The 19,207-nt window shown below is 36.1% G+C and overlaps 2 protein-coding genes across 4 annotated transcripts in view; both read left to right on the top strand.

The window, feature by feature from the left end:
- The window catches only part of LRRC49 (leucine rich repeat containing 49), a 39,872-nt gene extending 20,751 nt beyond the window's left edge, over positions 1-19,121 (top strand). For 2 of the 3 annotated variants that reach the window (XM_064389272.1, XM_064389274.1), the window contains 7 exons: positions 4,440-4,523; positions 7,206-7,357; positions 9,311-9,548; positions 10,792-10,977; positions 14,735-14,844; positions 15,512-15,665; positions 17,669-18,740. In XM_064389272.1, the coding sequence (XP_064245342.1) occupies positions 4,440-4,523; positions 7,206-7,357; positions 9,311-9,548; positions 10,792-10,977; positions 14,735-14,844; positions 15,512-15,665; positions 17,669-17,875 (1,131 nt within the window). In that variant the 3' untranslated portion in view covers positions 17,876-18,740. The other variant, XM_064389273.1, reaches the window with a different exon arrangement.
- Positions 18,852-19,207, top strand: part of THSD4 (thrombospondin type 1 domain containing 4) — a 272,344-nt gene continuing 271,988 nt past the window's right edge. The window contains exon 1 of the mRNA XM_064389270.1: positions 18,852-18,967. The gene's annotated coding sequence lies outside the window, so the exon portion shown is untranslated. The remainder of the gene's footprint in view (positions 18,968-19,207) is intronic.

A 19,207-nucleotide genomic window follows, 5' to 3' on the forward strand; every position in this document is an offset into this window, starting at 1 on the left:
ATGTTGGGGTAGATTTGCCTTTAGGTAAGGGATTGTATTGAATTCTGACAACTGTTAAACCCTGAGCTGTGTGGAAGCTGATGTTTTCTTAGGCCACCTCATTCCTAAGCCCTTTTTGAATGTAAGATTCAAGCTCTTGAAGCACTGGAGCATAGACCCAGTTGTGATGACATCAGTGGAGGTTAAGCACCTGTAACACCTTCACTTGTTCATTGTCCACACAAGATGATTTTCAGCTGAAAACCCAACCACTTGGTGTCGTCTATCTAAAACATCAGCTCAATGGAAATATTTTGCTTTCTTGACCTTTGGTAGCTCAGTCTAAAGGCCTAAAGACTGGGCAGGAGGCTGAATTATTGTAGCTGGATGGACTCCTGTGTTCACTGGTGTTCCTGTCAGTGACTCACAGCTGCACCTTTACCTCACCTTGGCTGCAAGGTGATGGGACTGGATGAGTGGAATGGGCTTGTGCAGAGCCTCACACTCAGAGCAGGCTCAGGGGGCATTTGTCATTATTTATCTTGGTTAACTTGGCATAATTGTTGTTTTTCGGGGCACTGAAGCTTTTTCACCCTGCTTTGTAGTTTGAACTTTTTCAAAAGTGGGCCTGCCCAGTGCTGCTTGCAGTTTGATTGGGACCTATTTCTTTTCTTCCACTGTTTTGTACTAGTAAGCAGAGATTGTCTGCAGATCTGTAATAAAGTATTTACATATGATTGAAATGTGTACATATTCCTTACTAAGGAGTTACATAACCATTTGCTATCCATCACTTCCAACAGACTTCCTCAAGAGAATTTGCTAAGTGTATATGTATTCCTACATGTGTGTGTAAATATGATATATAATGCAAATTTTTTTTAATGTTGCCAGATTGAAACACAAACTGTGTCTTTTAGCAGTAAAGCTTTGGATTTTTTGTTGAGGTTTTGTATGTTTTAGAAGCTTAAAGTAAGAGGGCTGTGTTTGATTTTGATTATTTGCTTAGGCATTTTGTTGCTGATCAGGGAGTAGATTCTACAATCTCTCCACAATAGATTTCATTACTGTATTCCATAACTACCGTAGAGTGTTCTGAGGTGGTTTTGTTTGTTTGTTTGTTTGTTTGTTTTTGGGGGTTTTTTGGTTTTTTGTTGTTGTTGTTGCCTTTTTTTTTTTTTTGGTTTTTTTTTGTTTGGTTTGGTTTTGGGTTTTTTGTTTTTTTTTTAGGGAGGGATCCCTGATAGTTTTTTCCTTTCTACTGGGAAATAAGGTGCTTAAGTGTGACTTGAGTGGTGTCGTTTGTTGGAAGAGCAGCGGGGCGGCAGGGGGCGCCATGGGCCCGGCCGGGACAGACGGGCACGGACAGACGCACGGACACGGCAAAGGCACCGACACTGACACAGCGCGGGGCTCCGGCTCTGCCCAGACCCCTTCTTAAAGAGAAAGCATGACAGTTAAAATGAATTGCGGCAAGGTTATGTAGGGTTTTGTTACATAACTTTGTCGGTACTCTGGGAGGGTTTTTGTGGATTCCTGGGGAAAGTTTTTTTTTAAGACTGCTTGCATTTGTTGTGTAGGATTAATCAAGAATGCATATGTAGATGTGACCCTTGATCTTTATTCAGAGATTTTCTCTATCACTCTGTCTTTATGAATACTGAATATTTTATTTTTTGGCTAAGCTAGCTTCTTTTAGAAAATGATTAGTGTTTTTAAATGTCTGTAATTAGGATAAACTCTTGATCAAAGAAAAAAACTCTCATCCAGTTAATACTCTCGTTAGAATGTACTTTGCATTAGTCGATTTTGGTCTTTGCACAGAGACGGTGCTGGCAGGGAGGGTCCAGGGCTGGCTGCAGCAGAGCCTCCTGCATGGACACTGTCATAAGGTACACAGCTGGGCTGGATCAGGGGAAAGCTTTGGGAAGGAGGATAGAGCAAGAAGAGACTTGTAAAGCTGAGAGAACTGATTTAGGGAACTTTATGGATGATTGCTTTAAAACTTGGAAAAAAAACTACAGCAAGTTGTTTTTAAGTGAATAAAATTAATGAAGGCTTATTTTCTATTAATGCAATTTTGTTATCTAGCTCTCACCTCCACCAGTGTGAAACACAACACCAGCTCAGTTAGTTTGAAACTGAGTCTCTGATGAATGGCCAGATGTTTTCTGCCAAATGGGATGGATATTTTCTGCTTCCTCTTCCTTGGTGGTAAAACTAGCTTACATTTCTCTTCTTTCTACATACCAATTTAATATAATCAAACTTCTAGGGAACAAGAAAAGTCCCTTAATTTAAGACTTCTAAACATACTTTGTTATTTGATATGATCAATGTGTTAAAAAGAAGAAGATGAAGAGAAAAAATTATAAAAAGCTTGTGTCTTTAGCAAGCCTAGTTTAAAAGCATAGATACACAGTCAAATGAAGCAATTTAATTAAAAAAAAATCCCTGAAACAAATCTAACCTGCTCTCTAAAGAAATGTATCACTAATGTAGCTTGCTAGTGTTTATCTTTTATTTTAAGACTTTGGTTTTTACACAAAACACTAACAGACTAATGTAATACATAATTGGATAACGTTTACAGTTCTTAAAATCCTGAATCATATCTGGAGGAACAGTACATTTTTATTTGCATTATTAATGATGCATTCACATTTGTGACATATTGCCTGCATGGGGTTTAGTTCATGATTTTCAGAGCCTGCCCCTGCCCCCTCCCGTTCAATGCTGGCTTTCATTGTGTGGTACTTTGTTGCACTGGCATCTAGAAAGCCTTCTGTGTCCATGTGTGCTTTTATTTTGTTATTCAGTTACTGGTGATCTTCTTTAACACGCCCTGGTGACCTGCAGAAGTCCTTCTAACCAGGATTATGCTGTAATTCCATGGCTCTAGCCCCTTGGAAATACCCTGTTTAGGAATAGCTTAAAAGCCCAGTAGCAGAGGTGGCTGCCATCAGAACTTCACCAGTGAAAGACAAGCTGCTTTGAGAATAAATATTTTTTTTTAAAGTTAGGGGCTTTCCAGTTAGTGTTCCAAGAAAATTCTTGCATACAATTGTGTTAGAGAAGCTCACTCTGTCCAAAGCCTCATGCCTTACTGTGCACTGAGGTACTCCCCTTGTTTAATGTATGACATTAGGGTAAATTCATGGAGGAACAGTTTGAAAATCTGTTCTTTGACCCCTTTCCAGACTGATGCCAAATTCCATGGTGTGTCAGTGGGTTTCAGGGGGACTGTACACAGATCAGAGTAAATCTGCTACATGCACTGAACTTCTTATGCTTTGGAAATGGTTTTCTTAAAAATGTAATGGCCATGCTAAGTGTGAAGTTCCTGTTTTATTTTATCTTCCAGTAAGCACTCACCCATGTGCTTAGGGGCTCTTACAATGCTCTAAACAGAGCCTGTTGTATTTATGTAGAAATTTTGACATGTCAATTTGTCTTGCTGGTTGATGGTGCCTTCTGTTCATTTTTGTTTGTTAATTTTGTTAACATATAACTTTTCCAGAAAATGAAAAGGTTTGGACAGGAGCTTTCTTTTTTGAGGAAATGAAAACACTTTTCATATGTTCTGGGAAGAGGCTTCAATAGAAACGCCCAAATGGCATGTGAAGTAAATCAAAATAAGTTAAAGTATGCTTCCCAAATATTTGTGTTGGAAAGACTCTACACTTTTTACTTCATAGTGAACATTTCTTTTGTTACTTGGAAAATATATGTTCTAAAAATACTATGCTGTGAGAATGTTTAAACTTCTGTAAACAAGGGGCATCCAGCCTAATATGGGTGTATTGCAGTATCAAATTGCTGTACCAGGAAAATGAAGCAGCTTCACTTTCATTGTTTAGAAATCAATGGCTTTCTTCTTGAGACTTCATGATTAGGCAATAATATTGATGAGGCATAATGGTTGTGGAATGGCTAACTTTGAAAATGTTCTGTTCTTCTCAAGTTCTGTTGCTGATTGAGAAAAGCCGGGCCCTGGAAACAGTTTATAATGATGAAAATTAATCCTGGATTATGAGTCAAGCATAAATAGAACCCAGCTTTTTTTTTTCTGTGTGTTTAAAAAAAAAATCCTGCTAATTGCAAAAACTACTACAAAGATATGAAGATGTATTGCAATGCCATATCAAAAAATATTTTTCATGGTTACAATATGCTTTATACTTTTTCAAAGACTCTTACATATATTACTTTTAACTAGCTTTATCTTCAGCATTTTTATCTGAGTAGTTATATATTGTTTATCTTGATTTATTTATAATTAAAAATTTGATTGATTTTAAGAGTATTTAGAAACATTAAGATGATACAAATTCTAAAATTGTGTTAAAATGAAAATTTATGTTTCAAATACCAACACAATAACATAATTTATCAGTAATACTTTTCAGAACTGGCTTAGTTCCTCCCTTTAGGAATTTGTTTATCTTTTTTTCATCCAGGAAGAAGAAAGACGTATGGCATCTATTGCAGCAAGGAAAGAGGAAGAAAGGAAGCGTGAAAGCCATAGACAAACCTTGCTCAAGGTATTGTCTGTGGCTGCTCTAAGGTTACTGTAAACCAGTTTACAGCAATAATTTAGATCCCAATTTCTTTGCTGCAGATACTGTATTATATATCCCAATCTGCCTCTATCTATTTTTACAGTTTCAGCAGTGCACTCCATGACTGAGACTCTGTTCAGTCAAATACGCAGGGTACACTTTAGCAGAAAGCCCATGTTGAACACGAGTGTGATGTATGTCAGTGGATGGCAAACTTCATTTGCATAAATCCAGGCTAAAGTAAAGGACTTCTCCAGTGATTTCACACTCCTTGTCTCCCCTTTCCAGGTGAACACTGGCTGCAGCCATGCAGGGTGTTCTGAAGTAGTTTTTCCTATGTTTTTTTCCGTTGAATTTATTCCTTTCTGTGGATAGAGTGAAGGGGCCCTGAGGCCATGGGCAGACTCCAGCTGTTGTCTCTGTCAGCAGAGCTCTGATCTGTCTTATCTCCCAGCCCAGCTGGCCTGCGTGGTGCTGACACACAGAGTCAGAAGTGCCCCACCAGGGGAGACCCCAGTGCCCTCCAGAATGCTCCTCATGGGGCTGCTGACTGCATGAGCTGTGCTCCTAACAGGAGACCAAAGATCACAAATCTAAGAGTGTCTAAGTTCCATGTGCTGTGTGAATTTCACCATTTGGCTCCAAATCCCTTCTTTTTGAGGAAAAAAGTGCCTACTTTTTTTTTTTTTTTTTTGTCAGCCAGTAATGCCTATACAAACAATCTCTTTCAATTTGAAAGCCAAATAAACAAGAGATGTTCATATTAAGTTTCTGAGGTAAAATCATATTTCATGAAGGGGATTAGACTGGATTAGTTGCAGGAGGCCTTAAGAAGTGTAGCAAACATATAAAACTGAAAAATAAAAAGACACAAACAGAATATTAACAGTATGTTAAAAGATGTTTTAAGTATATCAAAACCCCCAAGACCTAAACATATGAATGGGGGGAAAAAATTTTGTGTCCAGTGACTAAGAATATGTTTTGATTTCCTGTATATTTGTATCCTTGTATATTTCTGTTTGATTGAAAAATATTGATATAATAAAAAAAGACTTAGATACAGTTTGAGAGGTGGTTTTGGGTTTTTTAGGCAGTGTGTTTGTTTGGTTTTGGTATTTCTTCTTTCCCTGCTAGATATTGATATATTTAAAGTATCTTCAGATTTGAAGTGTTGGTGATAGATCTTAGTAGCATCAAGAAATGGAAAATTAGTAAAGAATTTTCACACATGATATTGTGTCATGCTGTTGAAAATGTCTCTCTGACCAGAAAAAAAAAAGGTATTTATTTGTAGTTCATGTTCTTAACCATTGATGCAATGTTTCCTTGTTGCAGAGAGATTGCCTTGGTGGCCTACATTTTGAGATGGTTTTTTCTAGTGGAAAATTTCCTTAGAAGGAAGAATATTTTTAACACCTATGTCATCATTAATCAATTTCAACATTACATTTTAGACTTTCATTTTATCAAAGTATATTTCCTATCTTCAAAAGGTTAAGTGGCATAGCAGTCAAATACAAATGTTTTTCATATGATTTGATGATTTTGTTGTCAATGGGTCATTATGATTCAGGCTTTTTTTCCTGTTCCACACATTTGATTTGAAGGAAAAAATATGCTCATAGATACAATATCCAGCAAAAAAAGTTGACAACTATAGGTTTCTTCATAGTAAAAAAATATTTAGAGAACCATGTTCTGCAATTTTCTTTTACCATCACATTTCTCCAACATTTCTTATGCTATATGAAGTGTAAATAAAATTATAGGCAGTCAGTAGCAAACAATTGCTGTTTTCCTGTATGCACTGCTTTGAAAATGTTTATTTCACCAACGTAATCTCTTCTTTTTCCCTTGCTGATACTTGTCTGTCCAAACAACAGAATTTCTTCATCTCTTTTTCCAGACTTCTTTCTTACAGCTTCCAACCCACTCTTCTGGGAAAGCTTGAGATGTACTTTGAAATGTATAGAGAATGTCATTCCTTTCCAACAGTGGTTGAACTTAATATTTACTGGAACAAGACAAAGTTGCTGCTAGCAGAATCTTCACACTTGTAAAATTTGCTTTGTGTAAAAGGAATTCATGGAAGCTTTTGAAGTTCTGTAGGAGTCCAGCAGCCCACATATGAGGGCTAACAAAGCAGTAGAGCTGTACAGTAATTGGGGTTGAGACCCTCAGCCTTGAGAACAAACAGAATTTTCTTAAGATTGTTGTGATAAAAACCACTGATGATTCCAACTTCCCTCCCTTTCTGTGACATGGAGCTCAGGCATTGTGGAAGTCTGTAAGTGTTGAGCACTAACCAGAGAGCATCAAAACTCCCATGGTAAATGGAACATGAGCTAGAGTGTTGAGCTCTTTAAAATGGAAAAACTTGCAGAAGTAGCAATTTCTAAGTAGCTTAAGTTCATGCTTTCATATGTTGTGAATTTATTATGTTACTTTTCTTGTTTCTTTATTGCAAATGTTGTGAAATTATGTGCTGGCACTTATGCAAAGTAGCACTAGAACAATGCATTGATTTTAATGCATAACCACCAACCACTAGTACAGTTTGAAACAATTTAAAATGTTTTGCTTAAGCAGCATATTTCAGAACAAACAAATGTGTTGATCTGCCCTGTCCTGCCTTATGGTGACTTGTGTATCTTGTTTCAGGAAAAGAAGCGGCTAACGATTGGTAACATCGCTCGGCAGTGGGAGATCCAGCAGAACCAAATTGCTCTTGAGGCTTCTTTAAACAAAGATAAAGAAAATGAGCCCTGCCAGATCAATGGCAGTGCTGCATATGTATTTCCTGAAGAAAGCAGGTATTTTATTAGGTGTTGCTTTTACCTGTTCAAGTCTTCAGTTCCAGGTTACTACTTCTCACCACTGAGATCTCGCTGTATTTCATTATCAAAAGTACTATATATGCACATGGTTTACTTTGCTTTTGACCATTAGTAATAAGTAACATGTTTAAAAAGAAATAGAACAGCAACTCATTGCCTAAAGAAGTGCAAGCTAAATTGTTATGTGATTTTGCTAAATAAAACAACTTCATGTTTACAAGAAATGTTAAATGTGAATTCCTGAGCCTTCTTGAGGCTGTTCATTTCCTTAACAGCTTAGATTGTTGCCTTCAGTTTAAATGAATAAAATGATGTATGAGCATTATGAAGATTTGTAATCTCTTTGTCTATCAAGAGGTTTCATAGTTGAATTCAGGCTCTTAGTTTGAACTTCAGCATCTTGTGTTGGACTGCTTTCACACCCATGCAGTAACAGTAGCAGTTACCAGACTTAGTTTTATTCTCAAGATAATTTTAGTATTTTTTGGTTTAAAAGATTACTTTTTCTTATTTGCATCTAAAAGAGTGGCCTTGTGGCCAGAAACCACTGCAGAACTTAATGAGCAGTGTATGCCTTGGATTGGCTAAAACCAAAGTAGCACTTCAACCTTGGTTAGCTCGAGCAAGTGCCTGAAAAAATAGTTTGCACACATTCAATAGCAAGTACAGCTTCCTGCTCTCCCTGCTCAATGCTGCAAAGGTCAGGGATGCTCAGGAAGTCTTTGCCTCTCACAAGTAGAACTCATCTGAGTTTCAGTCTTTTATGGCTAGAGCTGGTTCTTCTCTCCAGTCAAGTGCTACATCTTTTGAAACACTTTTTTTTAGAATTTTTAAATTGCCATCATCTTTTCTAGCCTTGTGCTTCCAAAGCTTTTTCCTGAGTGCATTTACCCACTGCTTTCTTGCCTGCTTGGTTTCTTTGCCATTTAATTCAGTGTTGGTAATCCCTCCCCCATGACCGAGTCAGTGTAACTGTGGTAGTTTGACTGTTTCTCTGTTAAGGAACAAATTCCTATTGCTTGAGATATGATGCTGTTTTGATGTATGTGTTTTATCATAGTGAAAAACTTCAAGATGAGCTGCTAAGCAATAAAATTGCAGGTGAAATTCAGAATAGATAAGTAATTAGAGCTTCACATATGAACTGGTGAGCTCTCAGCACTTTCAGTTGAGTGAAATTTTAGAGTTATGATTGTTATTGTCAAGAGAACATCAGTCAAACGATTGCTACTAGTGAAAATATATTAAAAATACTAAGAATGTGATAAAGAATAAAGTAATAACAATCATTACATAACTTTCTAAACCTGTAATTTGTGCTTATCCTGAGGTCTCTGTACACTTTAGGTCCAGCCAGGTGAGTGCATCATGTTGGAAGTAGGACAAAAAGAGACAGGATTTAGGAATAGCTGGATTTATTGCTTAATTTTAAAATTGCTTTTGTGAATTGGAAAGGTCACATTGTTTGAAAGAAATGCTTGAGTTATTGCTTATGTCCACTTTTACATTTCACATAGCAAACAGAATGTGAAGGGGAATTTCTTAAATAAATACATTGTTTGAAGTCTTGTTTAGATATCTAAAGCAACACAAAACATGCCAGGTTACCATTCTGAGCTCAAATTTTAAAGCCAATTATTAAATATAAATGGACTCTTTATTTAATTTGACCCCACTACCAACTCAAATACATTCAGACCCCTTCTGCTGAAGAAGTAGAACTAATACAGTGTTACTTGATGGAAGAAGGATTTTCCAGCCTTAAGTGTATTTGAACCAGATGGGCTGCTGAAAATAAATGAATGCTGAGAAATGCCATTGAGTTTGACAGTTGAGTTTTGGTAAAAGAAAGGACTGTTACTCGGTAGAGTGATGATATTATTTCAAAATCATCTCATTTATATCACTGTGGTTTTATTTCCTCTACAGATCTCTTGATACAATCCTGAGCAGTGCAGTACAAGGCTTGTCTGTTCTGGAGTCTCATTTAGTGGAGGTGGAAGGAGACACTCTTGGCTTGTATGGTGCTGGGGCACTGGAGTGCCTGGATCGAAACTGGAGTGTCCAAACAGCTGGAATTATTGCCACAGTCTCCTTTATGTTCATAGAATTTGATGAAATTGTCCAAGTGTTAGCAAAACTGAGGACAAAATTTCCTAATTGTGTGGTGAGCATGCCTCATGTTTCAGCTCTGAACAGCTATGGAAAATGGATTGTCTAATAGAAACATACTTTGGCATAGCCCCCTCACTAAGTGCTTTCATGTGAATAGATCCAGTTAAGAACTGCATATTTCCTGCTATTATAATGGTAGCCTTGATACTTGAAAATTAATCATTTAAATTTAGATTTATTTTCAGACTTATTTTTATTTCTTTTAATCTCTTTGACCTACCTAATTATTTTTAAGTTGCAAAATTTGTGTGTCAATTCAGTATTGTTGTTGTGTACTGTTATGGATCCATGGTATCAGGAAGACTTCATTTCTGTCATGAGTTCAAAGAGCAAATTGCTGATAGGATAAAGAGATGAAGATTAGAAGGAATAGCTAACTAAATCAGTACAGTTAATGAAATTCCTCTTTTCTTGATGGAGAAAAGCAACATGAATGAGAAGTCTCTTCAGTTTGTCTCTCTTTTTTTCTTAGTCATTCAAATCAGTCATTTTGATACAAATAGTGCAATAGAGACAAAAATCATGAGCAACTTGTAGCTCAGATTGATTGGCTCTGGGGCTCCCTGCTGCTTCTCAAGATTTTGAGTATAACAAAACTTAATGGTTTAATTGAGACTGATAAATTTGTGGGGAGCTTAAGAAAAATTTATCTGTTTTAATGAAACAATTGTTTCACTGTGGGTGGGGCACAATTTGTGGGCAATAGCAGAATCACAACTAAATTTTTATCTTCACTATCAACTTTTCCCCCTTTCTCTTCCCACATTCATGCTACTGTGTAGCACAAACCATGCCCACAGAAATATTAGTGTAGGGCAGGGTATGTATTTAGGCCAGCACCCTGTGCCCAAAAAAATCAGAACATTTTAAAAGCATGTATTGTACTTACTTTTATCTGGAGATATTGCAGGTGCTTTACTTGCAGAATTTAAGTAGGCAGTGTTTAAGTATTATCATTGCTTTATGTAACATTGAAAATATTCCTGCTTTAAGTAAAGTAAAGAATTTACAAATTGTTTGGGGCTTCTAACATTGACATCTCTTAGTAAAAGTAATGCAGCACTTGGTGGATACATTGATGTGTTTTGCTACAGAGACCTCAAATGAAATTAGCTCAGTTACTTCATCAGACACATGAGTGTTACAGTTTGAAAATGGAGTGGCACAGAATAGAATCACTGTGTTCACTCTTTATTGTTTCCTTATTTAATTTATTGGGGTTTGACCTTTTTTAGCACCTGAAGTTTAAGGAGACAAATCTTGGGGCGCTGCAGCAGTTCAATGCATTGGCTGAGATGCATCGCATGGAGCAGTTGACAGTTGATCCTCAGGGAAATCCAGTTGTCAACTTCACTCTGTGGAAATACTATGTTCTCTTCAGACTGAGCCATTTTAATCTGCAGAAGATAAATGGAGTGAAGGTAGGATGGTGTTGCTTCTTGTAATTGCTCTTACAGGATAAATGAGTGTTATTTTTAAAAGAGGAGATGAATTCCTAATGAAATGAGCATAACCCTGTCAGTGTCTTCTCAGTATTAAGGGGAAAAAGATATGAGTAATTTCTTGTGCAATTAATATTAAAATTAATACTATTTAATAAAATTATCTGAAATTGTTATCAAAGAAATGCACAATTTCACTTGATTTTAAGAAGCACTTTTATATTGGTTTTGAGAAAATCACAGCATTGACATTGAATACTTAGGCAAAAATGTGTTTGATAGAGTCCTTACTAGTTTCCTGTGTATGATTATTTACAATTGCCAATGTTACAAAATACCATAAAATGATATTTTCTGCTTTAAACCTGTTACAGGAAAAGTCTGTCAAATAGATTTTTAATTTTTTTTTTGCTTGCTATGTATCTTTAGGGTGGATTTTTTTGTTGTTGAGTATGCATTTTATATTTAAATAAATAGAAAGTTAGGACACTAATATTGCTGTTCTTTGTACTTTGTATTCCCCTTTACATCAATTGAAATTAAATTTATTCAAGCATATAAAACAGCTATTTTATACTTGGGCTTTGATCACAAAGGGGGTGAAAATAGTTACAATGCAACACAATGTTTGAATGCACATTCAATTTTAAATGCTAAAGAAGTTTAAGAGATGTTATGGAAGTTAATTAGAGCAAAAATAATACCCAGCCTTAGCATTTAGATCTGGTATTTTAATTTGGTCATCATCTTATGTTTTGGATTGTTATCTGATCCAGCTGAAGCTGGATGTTGTGGTTTACTTGGTTTTAGTTGTATAAAACGTAGATTAGCTGCTCAGAAGAGTAAGAGTGGGTAAAGAGCTTAAATGAATTAACTAGCAAGGAAAGGATGGAAATAGGACTCACTCCAACAGCACAGTATCTTGAAAAGGAAGAAAATACAGCAATAGTAATCCCATAAAAATATAGAATAACTTCAAATTTAGTACTTTGCTGAAAAAATGCTCTTCAAATTTGATTTAAAAATAGAAAGTTTATTTCTTTTTTTACTGCATCATATTTTTGAAATCTGCTAGTGATTTAGATGAAAAGAAAATAGAAAAATCTTGTCTTTGGTCTTCAGGGAGAAAGAAAGTAACACAACTGTTTAAGTAGACTTTTTGTTACAATCTCAAGGTCAAAAAAATCAGTCTCTGAGGGAAAACTTTGTATTTAATAGTTCTTGGGGATTAATTTAGTAAATGGAGCACATGTAGCACAGCATGATTTTATGTAGGACATATATCAGATCTTAAATATGTATGACAAGAACATTTTTGTCCTCAACAAACTTTTTCAGCCAGACCACACTACATGAAGATGTGCGTACAGAGTTGTTTTTTCTAGTGTCATTAATCATTTGGAAAGTGTCTTAGCTAAGCAGAAGAAAGAGATGAGCTCTGATTGCTGTTTTTCATTACCCTACAGCAGCAGTCATGATATCCAGCTTTGCAGATGTGTATTACCTACTGGATTAACATGAGTAATAAAAACCTATATTTCAATGTAAAGAACACAACCCCTGAAGTGATTCTCAGACCTTAGATCAGCCCTAAATAACAGTTCCAGATGACAGAAAGGGAAATGTGCATATTCTGCTATTCTGATCACCATTTGTGTGCAGAGTTTGTGGAGACAATATTGAGTTGCCAGCTCTGAGGTACGCAGAGTTGCAAAGTAAAAGCAATATATACTAACTGAATTAACAAAATAAATTGCATCACTGTAGCACTGTTAAACTGTAAAAAAAACCTCTTTAAAAAACCTTTTATTTTCTCCCCAGCCTCCCCCCACCATTCCAGTTAATATTGCAGGCTAGAAGCTGAGTGTTGGTCTCCCCCTAACAAATGATTCTGTGCCCTTGTCCAATTGTTACCTTTACTAACTGTGAAGAAGCAATTGTCTTTATTGAGATACTACTTGAAATTCTTCCCAGTGATAGTAACCTTGATTAATTCTAAGTTGTGAAGGTTTCCAGTCACCAAGCCCTGCAGAGTGCTGTCCCCCCAGTGGTATGGAATAGAGTGTGACAGATGCACCCTTTCCCTGAGCAGGGCTGCTGGCACAGGCAGTGCCTGCCCTGTGCACTTGGCAAGGAGCAGGCATGAAGCCTTACATTTATGTGATACTACCGTTAGGATCTTTTTGTGATTATTGGAGCAAACAATGCCCTGCACCAAGATAGGGAACATGAGTTTCTGTGAGCTGGAGACTGTATTCAGCATTGCTGTCTCTGTTGACCTGGTCCTTATGCTTCTCTTAACATAAATAAATACATTAAAATCACTTATTTCTCCAGCAGGCATTTCTGCCTGCACTGGGCTTTGTTTCCCTAGCTGCCTTCTGTGCTCTTTGTTTTAGACCTTGCTTCTGTTACAGACTGTTCAGCAAGGTCATCTACTCCTGACTTACTTATTTTAAGTGAAAATGAACAACTCCATTGTAAAAATGGAATTGACTTTGCATTTCTAATTTCCTGATCTGTGTTTTTACTGAATTTACCCCTGCATTATGCTATTGCAGTGTACTTTAGGCAAGTGTAGATTGTATAGTCTCTAAACATTACACAAGAATACAATAAAAATATGTTAATGTGGATCAAAATTCCATTTTATGCACACATTTCAATAAAACAGAATACAAAGTTTGTCTGAAAGTGCTTAGTAAATATTGTGGGTATTGAAGTGTATTTAATAATGGCTTGCTCTCCCAAGGTATGTTATAGGATGAATGGAAATTAAATTTTGTCCAGAAATTAAGAAGTCAATGAGTAAGTTTCATTGTCCAGTGTTATCCAGGTCAGATTTCGTGATCATAAAGATTGCTTCTGCACTCAGTACAAAGCCAGGAGTCCAGAAACTGTGCCAACAAACTTTTGGCAGCTGAAGTCAGTTCATAGTCTGGCCATCAGGGAGAAACAGAGGCCATGGTCTCCAGAGATTCCAAGCCAAGACAAACAAAAAATAGTAACCACCACCACCACCAAAGAATGAATCTCTTCCACTTTCTTTACGCTTTTCAATTTTGTATAAAATGAATCCTGAAAATTTTTCAACCATTGAAAATTAGTTTAAAGAGCAGCTGGAACTTAATATTGAAACAACACTATGGTAGACATTTAGAGAAATATAATGAGTGAACACTTATTTTCAGGAGCTGAAAAATACAGAGAAAAAAATTTCCCTCTAAAGCCTCTCTTTATAAAAACCTTTTCCACGATGCTGCCAAAATAAGAGAGTCTGTAAGTTATCTTTTCACATGTGCATGCCCAGAATCTTTCTGTTTCTCCAGCATAACTTAATCAGAAATTTTCCAGTAGACCTTTTGTAAGTGCATGCAGTATGGAGCAGAATTAATATGTCTGGCCCTCAGAAAATGAATGTAAGAAACCTTTTTAGAATTCCTCGCTTCACAAAGACTATCATGAAGCACAGGACAGCATGTATATACATTAAAATATCCAGAATGACAGGAAATAAAACAAGCACCAGTACCTCATCTGGTTTCTTCTAAAATACATTTAAAGTGCCAGCAGAAGCAAGTCTGTGTTTTGAAGATGTGCCTGCAACAGATCTGTGTGCAGTGTTCTTTATAAAAAGTTCCAGTTAATTCTCAATGTGCATATGTAACGAAATATGTACGTGCTACTTTTGAAATGTAATTTTTTTCTTTTTTCTCCCCTTCCCACTCTCTCACAGGTTACTGAAAATGACATTGTAAAGGCAGAAAGGCTCTTTGGCATCCTGGCATACGTGGCATCTTCGGAGCTGCCGCATTACCGCGTGCTTTCATTGCTTGGAGAATCCAGGTAAAATACGAGGAACAGAACTCGAGTTTGTCCAGAACATGTGTTTAACTCTTTTGCACACTGGTATAATAAATTATTTTTAGGTAAAAAGATGAAAATGTCACAAATACTATCTTCTAGAAGGCAGGCCCTCTGCATAATGCACAAGTATTACCACCTCCTGATCTATTAGCCAGAGGTTTTCCCAGAACTTGTATGAAGTCTGCTGAGGAGATGAAAAGGAATGCACACACAAATGAACTGCATGTTCAATTCTGAATTTGTAGTGGGATTGCTGAAGACTTGTGGACCTTCATGAGGAGAACTGGTTGTTTTTAGTGGATATTTTATAGTGAGTAATTAATGCTTAACAGATTTAAGAGTTGTACTGTAAAAAAGGGTGCCAAACTCCCCTATTTTTAGTCTTCTATAGACAAATACTTAGTAAAAGTTAAAGCTGCAAGACTTCCTATTTAGGAGATGCTATGTGATAGATATCAGAGTCAATTGTTTAGAGACAAATTAATGAAAGACATCTAGAGTCATAGGTATTTTGAATAACTTGAGGATGCAAAGTATTTCAAAGCTCAAAAATGTGTGTTCAAAGGGAGAAACCCCCCTCACAATAGCTAGAAACATCTGCACTTAAAAGTTTTTGGTAATTAGGATTGTAAATCTCATTTCACAGGAGGAAGCAATTCTATTACCTGCTGGAGGGAAAGGGAAAGAAATCTGGGGTTGGGAGTGAGGAAAGCAGTGATAACAGAAGAAGTGGAGGGGAAAGCACAGCTCGAGCAACGTTGAATTACATGACAAAAGATTTTCATATGGAAAAGCTTGAGGTAAAATATATCATTACAAAATATTTACATTTTCTGTTGGGTAGCCTTAGGCTACTACTCTTTGAATTTATCTATATGTCAAGTTTCAGTTGTGCTGTTGAGAATAGGTTTTAAAAGATCCCTGCTTAACGTATTTACATATTTGATCAAACCTTTTAACTCATTCTTTTCTCAGAATACTGGAAAATGCTCAATTTCTGTCTTTGGTGAAGCGATTCCTGAACAGTGCCACAGTCTCAGAAATACATTCTCACCTACAAGCCATATGGAGTGATATCCATATCCCAATTTTTTTAGGAAGAAAAATGTGTATTGTACATGTTAGATTTTCCCTGAATGAATTGGTGAAGAGCACCTTCAGACAACATGTGACAGTGCAGGCTGTAGTAATAAAAAGCTGCTTTTTAGCTTTTAAGTAATCTACAGAAAAATAAATATATAGGCAAAGTACTAGGTTCAATCATTAATACAATTGCAAGCTGGCTTGTTTCAGACAAGGACATCAGTCACGCTTGTTTTAGTTTGTGTTTTTGATCTGCTAACTCTTTTGCTTGGGCTGGGGGAAATTGTTCCCAGGGAGAATATGATTTTTTCAGCCACAATCTCCCTTCTGAGCAGTCACTGTGAGTTCTAACTGTAGGCACTCTGCTTCCCACATTTGTCCCATTGTTTGCTTTTTGATTATGTGGAAATATGTAAATCCTCTAGTGCAAGAAATTAAATCAAATTCAGTAATCACTGAATCTGTTATTCCATTGTGGTTTCATTATCTCAGATCCACAGCATAGAAAGGAGACAGTGACTGCATGTGTGGAGAGTTTAAATTAAGAAAACATTTTAGTCTCAAAAATTGTGATAGCTCTTAAATCTTTGAATGGCATGGAGTTAGACAGTGAAGTATTCCTGTTGTCCTTTACCATGGAACTAGCGTATAATCAAATAAAATAAGCTTAGTATTTGTACAGTCCATTAAATAAATGTGTTGTTTTCTCTTCCCAGTGCAGCAATTCCCACCTTGTCCTTTGCTGTAGCATTTGTGCATGTGCCAGCAGGTACTGCTGGGTGTCACTAAAGTCCTGGCAAAAAGGACTCCTTCCAGGTCCCCAGCAGCAGCAAACTAACATCACAAATGTGGCTGAAGAAGTGTATTGCTAAAGATGACAGTCTTGGGTCTTTGATTAATAGTTTGGGGTTTTAGCTGCTGGAAAGCATTTTCTCACCTTTATTAGTCATTACAAAGACTTTTGTTTTGGTGGCCTGAAGCATGATCTAACATTTTTAACAATGCTGCCATTCAAACTAGCTAGATATTTAGCTCCAATATAACTTGCTGTTGAAAGCTTAAGGCATTTAATAGAAGCTTAGCAGAAGCAGGGATTAATACAGTTTGAGTTACTAAAATGCAGAGCTAGTAGTTGCACAAAGCATAGTATCTTTTTATTATTGTAAAAGGTTCAGCTTGGTTCAGTATCTAATATAATAGACATTAGGAACCAGCACTTGCCAGAGTGACTGTGGAAAAGGATGAGTACTGGCATGTTTTTCTATGGCAAGGTTCTTGTTAGGGCAGGTAGAGAAGTATCTACTTTTCAACTGTTGTACAATAAGGATGAAATTCTGGGAAGGCAGAGGAAGAAAAGTAGTTTAGTGTTGAATAATTTCTGTAAATTTTCACTGCCATGACAGAAGGCAACACAAATTGTAATGCTGTTAACATATATTTATATAATTACTTGAAAGTTAATGTCAGATAAACAAATTATTTAATATAGTATGAATATTATGAATATACTAAGATTCTGTGGCCACACTCATAAAGGTCTGGACATATACCCTGGGCCATGCAACTTAAAACCAGGGAGAGTAAGTACACAATAGCATCAGACAGCTAATTGCTATGTTCTTGAATTCATTCATTTTTTGAGAGGGGTTTTTGTGAAATTCCTCTTGTTTAACTTTTTTTCCCTTTTTCTTATATGTTGTGCAATTTTTCTCTCATGCAGGAAATCAAAGAAAGAAAAACGTTTTGCCAGACATACGTTGAGAACTTAGTGAAAGAAGCAGCTGACATCAATATGAAGAATGAATCGTTGCAGAAGCTCTGGCCTCAGATGTTCATTGAACTTGTCAGAGATGCGGTGGTAGAAATACGCAATAAAAACTCCTACATGAAGCTCTGCCTCCAGAGGATCACTGAGCAGAAACAGTAGAGTCAAGGCGTGTTGTCTTGCAGGCTTTTGGTTCACTATTCTCTCATGTTTTACAAACATAAACCAATAGAATATAAAATTATCATCACTAGGGCATACTTCACTTCCTCCCCAAAAAAGGATGCCTTTAAATCTTAATTAACTCTTAATAGTTTTGAAAAAAAAGTTTACTTTCATACTGCTTTACCAGTGCTTCCTTGGCTAACTAAAGTGATAGCAAAGAAATGACTTGGTGATTGTTTTACTAAGTTCTTGTTTATTTTTTTCTGCTACCCTTGATTTTGTAGTGCTACAGCATTGATTTTTAAGGAACAAATTTACAAAGCTTGCCTTATTTTTATTGAACACTTTTCAATTGTCACTCTGACTGTCCCTGCTTAAAAAACCCAAGAATAGTAGCTAAATTTTTTATGATCAGAATCTAATAAATTATTTTACATCCTGAACTCGATGAAGACTTATTATTGTTGTTTAATTTGTCAGATTATAGAACGCTTTTTCATATGAGAGTGCTCAGAATATTGACATTGAATCAGCATCATTCTCAACTGGACAAGTTGCCCAAACTTCATTTCAAATGTTTTTTGTTAATGTTACTAAGGTTGTGTAAATTGTTATCGGTAAAATATGATTCCAGGATATACTCACTTGAGCTTTATTTTTATTTTGTTAAAATATGTTAGTATAATTTATTTTGTTTCTTGGTTACTAATTTATTAACTTCTGAGGTTTGCCAAGATCAAATGAGCTAAAATGCATGCAATACATTTGGTAGGGAGACTGATAACTGCTATTCAGTTGTAATTAATTTCTGTGACTCTGTGAAAATTTCATATTATCAATAAAAATAAATTCTTCACTTTTACCTTTCACAGATACTGTAAAGAAGTACTGTGTGCAAAGAAAACACTTAATGCTGCATGAAGAGATGAGACACAACTTGCCCCAAAATCAACTGAAGGGGTAGAAAAAGCCCCCATTCCATAGTACAGTAACTACCACAATAAACAGCTTGCCAGCTTCTCTCCAGAAAGTGAATCTATGAAGCATTAGCAAGTCCAGCTGATTGCCATGGATGGCATTCAGATGCAGGTAGAAAGTTGTGCCATTTAAATTTAATTTTTTAGTTCCATTGTATCTTAACTAAAACAATCCAAAACCTTTGTGCATTTTTACTTAATTAAAACTCTTCTTATTTTGCTTGGGCTCATTTATAAAAAAAAAAAAAAAAAGAAACTAAAGAAAACTTCCTGCAAAGATTTCTATGACTCAAAAGTAAATTTATTTTTAAACTGTATCTAGAAGGTACTTTCTGTCAAAGCAGAGATGCAG

Source organism: Passer domesticus, chromosome 14 (genome assembly GCF_036417665.1).
Source record: "Passer domesticus isolate bPasDom1 chromosome 14, bPasDom1.hap1, whole genome shotgun sequence".
Taxonomy (NCBI): domain Eukaryota; kingdom Metazoa; phylum Chordata; class Aves; order Passeriformes; family Passeridae; genus Passer; species Passer domesticus.